Source organism: Lathyrus oleraceus, chromosome 7 (genome assembly GCF_024323335.1).
Source record: "Lathyrus oleraceus cultivar Zhongwan6 chromosome 7, CAAS_Psat_ZW6_1.0, whole genome shotgun sequence".
Classification (NCBI taxonomy): domain Eukaryota; kingdom Viridiplantae; phylum Streptophyta; class Magnoliopsida; order Fabales; family Fabaceae; genus Lathyrus; species Lathyrus oleraceus.
This window is the reverse complement of record NC_066585.1, coordinates 121,338,359-121,348,358: the sequence shown is the minus strand read 5'-3', so window position 1 is coordinate 121,348,358 and position 10,000 is coordinate 121,338,359. Positions and strand designations below refer to the sequence as shown.

The following is a 10,000-nucleotide window of genomic DNA, read 5'->3' as shown; positions in this document are numbered from 1 at the left end:
GATATCCTCACTTCATTCAACTTACTACTTGGAAATCCTTGGTTGCGTGAGGCCAGATCCTCCACATACCATCAATGTTTAAAGTTTCCGTTCTGAGGTTCTATTGTTAAGGTCTCTGCCGAAGTTCAACCGGCATTGACCGCAGATTGCGAGAACGTGAGCTTCATGCCTTCTATAGAATTTTGAGGTCAGTTCGTGCCACTAGAGAGTATGGAGATGGCTCCTTCCACCCGGTCCTAGACATCAATACTCCTGGGTCTCGCCCTTTTGGTCATACCGTTATCATCCGAAGAAAAGAATACCCGAAGGCTCTTTCCTTGTGTATAAAGCTTATAAGGATAGAACTTTGGGAGGAAAAGAGAAAGCGAGAGAAACCCCACCCCTCTCTTTCCAGAGGATTCGCGGCATGTCAAGCCGGTTCTTCGCTTTGGCTAAGATTATTCTGCCAAGCGAGTTTCGGCAAGTACATTGACCCCACACAAATCATGTTCACGAAACAAAAACTACTTGCTATATTTATATACGCAATTCATTTCGCCTCACTCGACTCTATATCTAGCCAAAGGTAAAGACTTGCATTCTGTTACTCTGAGAAAGATCCGGTTATCTTATGGTTAGGATTCTTCTTTATCTTTTATCTTCCTTACTTTACTTTTAGTTGAATAAGAATAAGGAAGGAGGGAGTCCCTTTTTCGGGATAGGCAGGATATCTTGGAGGGAGTCCCTTTTTCACTCCTAAATTAAGGCAGTGAGCTTGCTTTGCCAAATAATATGTATTAAGCGGTTACTCCGATTAAACCACGGGGAAAGGAAGGTGCGAAGCCTGATTGACCTAATAAAGATTGCTATATTGCCCTTTCTCAAGATGAGACAGTTGGGGATGGAACTTGAACGGGGTTCATTTGCCAAAGTTGGAGAATCCAACCAGCTGCTGTGGGAATAGTGCCTCACGTTCCACTGAACGCTGGGGAAGGAAGTGACATAGTTTTTTTACGAGTAGTAGGGGTATGCTTTATCTATCTTATTGGCTTAAGCATCCTATTATTCTTGATTTTTATCCAATTATAATCATATTTTCAACATTAGCACAAGAGCAGATAGGATGGAGACGAGTCTCAACAAGCAGGGCAGGAGAGATTACCTGCTCCGATAACAACTGAAACTTTTCCTATTCGTGTAGCCAGGAGGAATGCAAAGATGCCCCGTTCACTTGAATAGGAACTGGAAAGACTTAAGATACGAATTAGAATAAGCAGTACTTTCTATCCTTCGGACCCTTGCTTTGGGGGATATCACTGCCCGAAAAGATCATCTGCAATGACATTTGAATAATCCAAGGGAGGGCAACTACTGGCTCTAAGCCTATCTGCTGTTGAATAACCAACCGGTGCCAGTCTTTTCTGTTACAGTAAGAGCTGTTGAGTAAATAGAAGCTCTGGTCCTATCCGCTGCTGGTGGTGAAGTCAGTGAATCAGTCCCCAAGCTTTCTTCCTTCAAAGAATAAATTTTGTCATTACGAACTAAGACCGAAGGCAGGTGCAGTTAATAGAGCAATGTGCAGGTTGGGCTTTTTCAAGGATTGCAAGCTCCAAGCATAGCTAGAATATGAGAATAGGGCCTTTGTTGCCACGCCAGCATATGCTAGGCAGGATTAGATTGAGCAGTATAAAGGTTACTTTCTTGGCACCGGGGATTGCCATTTACATTTTACTCCTTTTGGTAAGGCAAGGCAACCCTTTATTAGATTAGGACCGCTTCTCCGATGAGATGATAGATGCCTTTGGCCGATTCCCTTGTCATCTCGCCCTCCCCGCTCAAACTCAAAGTCTGTCTTAAAATAGAGGGAGAGGGAGCTCCAGAGCTCTTTCCTTTGGGACACGTGAACTCCACTCTTGGCAACTGCCCTCTGCTGTAGCAAAAGTACCTTAAAGATAAGAAAGAGGGTCGGGCCAAGATCGCCATTCCGAATGTTGAAGAATGGGACTATACTTAGTCATTGCCGTAAAAAATCCAGATGGAAGATTTTTCTACCTCATAAGCGAAAGTTATAAAAAAATGTGAAAGCCGAATCTCAGGTTCCTAGATAACAGATAGGCGCACAGTAAATAGGCGCGTTGACTCAGTCTAAGAAGCATGGCGACGGTCGAGCGCTCTCTCCAAGACCAACAACAGGCCTCCCCGAAGGACTGAAGGACAAATGTCGGTTAGAGAGGCATAGGTTTTTATAGTCCAGGTAGGCTATATGAAAGAAGGGGATAAATTGCTCTAAATTTAATACGGTAATATCCCTTCACGCTGCTGCCGCGAAAGCAAACCAATTCTACGAGGACCTGCGCCCTATATAAATCAGTACTTCTCTCTCCGACTACCTGCACGCACCTACCCGGACCCTGCAAAAATTAGACTGAAGTTCGGTACGGCTTGGGGTAAGGCTAAGCCAAGCTACCACCTACCCCTCGCTTGAGGTATCTTGCGATAGGTAGTTGCCCTTCTTGGCCGAGAGCATACATAAATGATGTGGTCCCCGGATGTTGTTACGAATACTTATTATATAGGAGATTTTTCTTTTGTATTGTGATGAGTAAGTAAACTATAGAGATCGAGGTTCAGATCAAAACAGACTCTTTGACTAAGGCTTGTCGCTTCGACCTAGTAAGCCAGTCCCTCTACCTCTTCCGCATGCTGGTATGTCTTCCCGTCTGCAAGACCCAGCTAAAGCGAATCTCATCTTCATGAAGTTTTCTGGGGACTCTATCTTTACTTGTAGTTCGTCACTTGTTGGCAAGGGCAAGGGCTTCGGTGTAAGCACCAGTTCGAACTCTGACTTAGAATCAGACCTTATCTCTCTCTCAATAATTGGAAGTTTGATCCAATCAACCACTAATGACCAAAAAATGTTCCAACCACGCATAAGTGTGAAGGATTGAATCCTGTAATAGATTTTATATAGAAGAGTCTTAGAAAAGGGCACTGGTTCACGCATTTCGGGTTGATTCCTCTTACCTCTAGAAAGATAAAGAAATGTAAGGGGGTACTTCACCGAATGGAGCGATAGGTCAAGTATGGGACGTTCAGTAAACAATCCCTTAGCTCAAGTCCTCGGAGATACCCAACAGGGAGCGGAGAAGGCTGAGGCGGAGACGGAGCCGCTTTGGAATGGAAGCGTCAACGCAAGAAAAAGAAAAGCCAAAAACGTGAAGTAGAGGGATCCCATCCTGACGGATGAGCCGCTCCCTCCCCCGGTTAACTACCACTACCCGGTCTTACCTTTTAATTGATAGCTTCCGCTGGAGCACTTGCCTTCGTGATGAATCCCTTGAGCTTTTACTATCTTTTTGCTTCTTCTTGCTAGCCTTCGATTGTATGGTTTCCTGTATCGCTCTTGTCAAGCTCCAGCCCGATCCCTGTGATCTCATCTCGTACTTGGCCTTCCCCCTCTCTTTCTCTTCGTCCCGGGATAGAGCCTTTCACTAAAGGGAAGGTTCCCGAGCTTGGCCGAAACAAATCCTGGAAGTAGCACTGCTTTGGCGAAAAATAGGCAAGACATATCTGAGTAGCGCTGCCTGAACGAAGCGTGGGCGTAAAGCATCAAGTGGAGGCACCGAATCCTTGCAAGAGGGGGGCAGACCGGTCAAAGCCAAGTCCAGACGAGCTGGCCAAAAAAAAGGCATAGGGCCAAGGCTGAGCTGGCAGGCTCATCTCACTTATTGTGTGCTTTGTTGGAATAGAGTGACATCAAGGGAAAGTGCACTTTATCACGATTCGTCTCTTTCTACAACTCTTTCTTTCCAACCCACAACTCAGCCCCTTAGGCATCAAGGTCGGAAACCCTAAGGTCGGGCCTCAACCGATCTACTGATAAGGTAAGGGGAAAGACAACTGAATAAATAGGTTTATCCTATAAAGACGGGCTAGAGTAAACGCCAAGCGCTGGCCCATTAGTGGGTTCAATTCCTGCTTGCCTTTTATTTTCAATTGTTAGAGTAGTCTCGATCCTATTGAACATAAGCTATATCACAGGGAGTAAGTAGATCATGATCGGAGGGGACGACCGGAGTAAGTCAAGGAGGACCCGAAGAGGAAGAGCGGTCCGTCCTAAACGAAGAGCGGTCGCTGAGAGCGAAATGAACTTATTTGGCCGGAGGGGGCCACGGGATTAGACTCTCGATGTATTATTACATTTCTAGCGGGAGGAGAGTAGCCCCGAAAGAAGTCGGTCCTAGAGAAAACACATAATACAGCTTATGGCCGAGAGTGTCATGAAAGAAAGGTCAGTCAGTCTGCACAGGCGGGACGTGACATTAATAGACAGGTCAAACTGCTACATCGTCTGATTTTCACTCGGATGACGTAATAAATTTTTTTTTATATCAGTGTGCAGCAGTCCCTATGACAGAATTGAACATCAGATATATCACATCCATAAAAAGATTAAAAACAGTCGGTTATGAGAGCAACACTTTTCCTTGCGGGGGCCCCATCTCCCATCGGTGCGCTGGAGACGATTCTTTCTGTATCTTCGGCTTCGTCTTCTCCTACACTGATTAGTCTAGTTCTGTTTGCCCCCGGAGAGTATCACCGTGAATAATTACTCATATATATCAGCCAGAGAAGCTTGTGACTCATACACTATCAACCATAGTGTATACCAGAAAGAAACTTCGTCTAACACCAGATCTTGTTGAAGCTCAGCCAGGACCTGAAAGAGATCAGTAAACCAACGCTTCTCCCTCTCCAGACTCAAGCCATGATCCAGTTCCAGATAACATGCCTGAGGTAGGCCATTATTCCTCTCGTCATGTTCAAGGCTTTGCTCAAGAATAAATATTGGATAGATTGGGAGGAAACCTTAACCTAAGTTTGTGAAGATTAGGACTTTACTGGCTATTGCTGCATCAAAGAAGTGGTCCCTATACCAGCTAGATGTTCAAAATACCTTCCTACACGGAGAAAACATTGCATTAGTAGGATCCACCCCATGTGATCCGTCATTCAGTGCAATAAGACGGCCCATAGCAATGAATGTTTAAATAAGATTCACTTCGCTCTGTACGGGATAAGGAGCGAAAAGCGCAGCATGGCAATCGGAGACAAGTCAAGTTCAGTAAAAAATTGGATAGATAGATTCGTGAGTAGTGTAATCATAAAAGCCCACGGAGCGGTGACTTAATTGGTAATCTACTCTTCTTTGTTACCGGAGATCGTCTCCTCGGCTGTTAGGTTGAGTGTTCATCGTCACTTGAGTACAAGTACATGATGGTCGTCCTATGAGTGAATGCGCTTCAGTCTAAGGTAAAAATAGCTTGAGCTGAGAAAGTTGTAAGGCTCCAAGCCTAGGGTTTAAGCGGATGCCCCAAGGCTCTCTTTGTAATGGCTGGACGCTAATGGATTGGACGACAGGTACGAGAAGCTCACTGCCAGGATATAACCATTCTTGTCCCGAAGAAAAGCATATGTTGATGACCGGATCGGCAACGGACGTTGACGAGCAAGATCCCTCTGCCCTTGAGTGGCTTTTCTCTTTTGGTTGTGGATTGCGTGCAGCTTGACTTCTTTCTTCCACATAGGCTAGCTTCCTTGCTTGCATGCCTTGTGGCGAACTAGACTGAAAATTGTGTATATTATATAAAGACAGAGTCTTACCTTTTTGAAAAAAGAAGAGTCACGCTCTTTAAAAGCCCCTATTCGATGATGACTTAAGCCTATCTTCTTTCTTTACTTTAAAAAGGGCTTTCTTTTTTCGGTATACCGCTCTCCGAAGAGAGCCTGTGATATCTTTGGTCTTTTTCCCATGCATCCTTTCTGTTGGTCAACAACCAAGCACATATAGTTTTTTTAAGTCTCTTCTTCTTCTTTGTCACCCCATTTCCCTTGGGACCAAGAACAAGCTCCAAAGAAGAAGGACTTATCGCAATCTCAGGTACAATGGCTAGTTGGAAAGCCTTTCAATTCAAGCCAATCTCTTGATTCACATTCATGTGAAACCATTGCAACCGATCCTGCATACCAATCATCCGCCGCTTACAGTTCTGGCACTAAGCCAAGGTTTCTATGGATTCAGTCCTGTGGAAAAATACATATTTATTTTAGGGCAATTCAGTTAGTAGTTTCACCGGTCAATCCTTGGGACACTAGCGAGTCCGTCCTTAAAAGCCCTAAAAATTGGGTCCATGAAGCCTTAGATACTCCAAGCCTCAATCTTGATTGTCCTTGAACCTAGACCATGGAAGTATGGTTATAGTCCCATTCCATTAGTGGGATCCATAGCCTACGGGTCTTTCCCAAGCCAGTAAAAGAAGAAGGTTTTCGAGGACTACCCTAAGCCTACAAGTAGGCAGGACTTTCAGTTACAATGTCTAGGTTGGGCAAGCTTGGATGCCCCTACTCCCAACAAGTTGCTGGTCGGGATCGTGAAACTATCACTGTTTGGTCATAAGGATAATAGTTCTTATCTTATTAGGTCAGGGGCGGCCGGCCCGGGGGTTACCCGCGATTGGTAATGGCATAACCAGAAGAGGAGTAGGGGAGACAAGGTGTAGCGCTGGGTAGCGCAGCGCATCTGTTTCGGGTACAGGGGCTTAGAGGGGTGCTAACCCGGCCACCCAACCCAGCAGGTCAGGGGTGGGCCGGCCATAGGTTCGAATCCTGCCACCTTTCTTGTGGAATCCTGTGGTTACCGGATGATGGGAATAACAAAGCAGAAATTTATAAATGAGCAGAGCACGAAATGTACATAATATATGAATTCTTTCATTTATCGTTATTTCCGGGTCTTTTCGTTGCATTCACTTACAACAAGAAACAACCACCTGCGTTTGGTGCAGCACCTGCATTTTGGTGCATTCTTCTTTCTTTCCTCGGTCTTTCGTTCCGTCATATTCCTAATAACTTATCCAATTACAACGTATTAACCGCTAATGCACCTTTCTTTTATCAAATCTCAGGGACATGGTCTAATCATGAGGGTAGTATTTTATCATGGTGTCGGATCCCACGTTTTTATGGATTCCTTCTTTGTTACCGGGGTCGACCCCAAAGCCATAATGTCTCAAAACGAGGAGGCCATAGAGAAGTTTTGTATTACTTTGTCTCGAACTTCGTGAAGAACTCCATTCTATCTCTCCCTCGTTACGAACAAAAAACTGGGGCTGCGCCCCAGTTGTACACTCCTTTCGTTCTACGAACCCTTGTTGATTCTGAACTTCGTTCGCGAAGGAACCGGACGTTTGACGGGCCAGCCCTTTTTTATGCGCCGCTTTACCCTGAAAGGATAATTAGCTTTGCTCCTCTGGGTGCTAGGCGCTCCCGTGGTTCGCGAGAAGGAAAAAGAAGGACTCATCCTTTGTTGCATCTGGCACGATATGATAAAGAGAGAGCTTCGTCTATCGATGAACAGCGGATTGACGGAGCTCTTGGCATTGCTTTGTTTTTCTCTCCTTTCCTATCAGCGAGTTCCGATCCTTTTGTTCGAAATTTCTTCGTTCGTACCGAACCGCTTACAGAATCAAATCCTGTTCCACAAGATCCTATATCAGCTATACATCCTCCTTGCATTTATGCCGGAGACGTCGCCAGTGCTATGGGCTTTGGATTATGTAGATCAAAATTATTAATGGGATTGTGGCACTCCACTCGCCGCCAATGCAGAAGGATGCCGCCGAAAAGAAGGGAACGCTGCTTCGCTCTGCTGGATGCGTCGGATCCCGTATAACAAGCGAGCTTTTTACCATTAAATTAAAACATGTGGTCGCAAAATGCTATCCAGCTCTCTTGTTGCGTAGCAATAGAAGCCTGCTCATGCTGCTTTGGCGGCGCTTTTTCGCCTTCTCTTCGCTCTGGACAGGAGCGCTAGTGGACACAGGGAGGGAGCAGGCGAAGCGTGTCGTTCGTAATGAACAGAAAGAGACCACTACTTCGCCTCTTTGTTGGAGCGCCGGCGCGAACACAGTGGTATCTGACCAGGACCAGAAACAGATTAGAATTTGGATCTTGACATGTCGGTGGTTTTTAACCGTGGGCATCATGCCAGGAAGTTGGTGGGCTCATCATGAATTAGGTCGGGGTGGCTGGTGGTTTCGGGATCCCGTAGAAAATGCTTCTTTTATGCCTTGGGTATTAGCCACAACTCGTATTCATTCCGTAATTCTACCCCTTCTTCATTCTTGGATCTCGTTTCTTAATATTGTGACTCTTCCATGCTGTGTCTCAGGAACCTTTTCAATACGGTCCGGATTGCTAGCTTCCGTTCATAGTTTTGCTACAGATGATACACGAGGAATATTTTTATGGCGGTTCTTCCTTCTAATGACCGGCATATCTATGATTCTTTTCTCCCAGATGAAGCAACAGGCATCGGTCCGTAGAACTTATAAAAAAGAGATGGTTGTGGCGCGAAGTACTCTTGTGCACCTCCGTCACTTGGCTCGCGCGCAACCCCGCCCCGTTATGTTATGGAAGAATTTCACTTATTACTGGGCTGGTTATTCAGAGCCAGTGGCTGCCGGATTTCGTCCCGCAACTAAAAGAAGATCGCTTCGGGGGTCATTGTGGCTGAATGAAGAGCAGTCTGCCCCTACTGCGTTTGATCAGTAAATTCTGGATAAGTTCGGAAGATGGTCAAGGTAGCTTGCTTCCAAGCCACTGCACTAGATGCGCATGTAGTCGTAGTAGTAGGCTCAGAATGCCTCTCTTCTATACTAAAATACTACTTAGGATGAATGGCTCGTTCTCTTACTTGACCATGGCATTGCCAACATGAGTCTGTGTTCGATGGTTGATAAGCTGCTAGTTGGTATTTAGTTTAGGGCTTGTTATTTCCTTTAACTTTTCCCAACGAGGTGGAGGGCCATCGCAGAAAGTAACCTATCCCCGTAGTTCCGAAGACAGGAATTGGGTAGTAGGGGGCCCTTGGACCCCAAAAAAGGCTTTGACCTGCTGGCTAATGCGTTTACCGCGAAGTGAATAAAGTTGGGGGGCAAAAAGGGATGCCAGGGACAGAGTCACCTCAGGGTTAATTTCATGCCCACGGGCAAGAAAAGGTTCCGAAGTGAAGCCCTTTGACCCAATGCTATCGGACTGGTGGAATGAAACCATATCGAATAGGGAACTCGTTCCAGTACCGCTACCGCTTCGACTGCGAGAAGGAAGCCTGATGAAGAAGATGACTCGACTCGCGTCTGGGAAAACCGGGAAGACAGACCTTAGATGGCTCAGCTTCGACCCATTTGGTGAAGTAATCGGTAGCTACCAAAAGAAAGGGGTAGAAGAAGGGGCTCGGGATCTTCGGATCAAAGTACCAAGCGGGCAAGAACGCACTGATCTGTAGTACGCCTCAGGAGTCGGCGGAGAAGAGTTCCAACTAGGAAAGTCGTTCCTAGCCAAAAAGTAGGTAGCCCCGCGAAACCTCTTATTCCGGCTAACTACGACTACTCAGGAATAGCGGCGTTTCCGCTGTTGGGGATAATCGCCTGTTGTCTCTTTCCTGACCTACTCAATCGAAAGATGCCCACAATCGGATGCTAGTCTCTAAGTCCCTGCTTTGACTGTGCCTTATCTTAGGGCACGGTACCTTAGTTTAAATCCATAGTTTACCGCTTTCCCTTGCAAAGACAAAGACCTGATTTGTCCCACCCGGGGATCTGACCCCCTTGATCCTCCTCTAGGATTCGCTCTTTAATAAGCTCACTCGTGCCGTCCTACTAAAGGAAAGGCTCTTTCTATTCCGAGTTGGCCTGCACCCTATCCTATTCGATTAGGAAACTGATGATTCTAGAGCAAGTTACATCCATATCAAATCCTCCAGAAGTTATGCTCAACAGGAAAGTCATAAAGAAGTGCCACAGCACTATTGCTATTGATCGGACATTCACTATTGCATTACCTGCGCATTCAAGAACAAGCCCATCCAATCTTACCGTTCTTTAACCTACGAGTGCTTCTGGCATAAGCGCTGCTAGTGAAAGCAACTGACAAGGCCTCAAAGCTGTTTCAGGAAGAATAT

General features: G+C 45.8%; 2 protein-coding genes and 1 pseudogene across 2 annotated transcripts; 1 reads left to right on the top strand and 2 right to left on the bottom strand.

The window, feature by feature from the left end:
• LOC127106441 (uncharacterized) overlaps positions 1-705 on the bottom strand; it is a 4,694-nt pseudogene extending 3,989 nt beyond the window's left edge.
• A 6,407-nt stretch (positions 706-7,112) lies between these two features.
• LOC127104298 (uncharacterized) lies at positions 7,113-7,554 on the bottom strand. The gene has a single exon (XM_051041488.1). The coding sequence runs from the start codon at positions 7,552-7,554 to the stop codon at positions 7,336-7,338; it is 219 nt and encodes a 72-aa protein (XP_050897445.1). The 3' UTR covers positions 7,113-7,335.
• Positions 7,555-7,641: 87 nt separating this feature from the next.
• LOC127102362 (cytochrome c biogenesis CcmF N-terminal-like mitochondrial protein 2) lies at positions 7,642-8,592 on the top strand. The gene has a single exon (XM_051039739.1). The coding sequence runs from the start codon at positions 7,642-7,644 to the stop codon at positions 8,590-8,592; it is 951 nt and encodes a 316-aa protein (XP_050895696.1).
• The last annotated feature ends 1,408 nt before the right edge of the window (positions 8,593-10,000 follow it).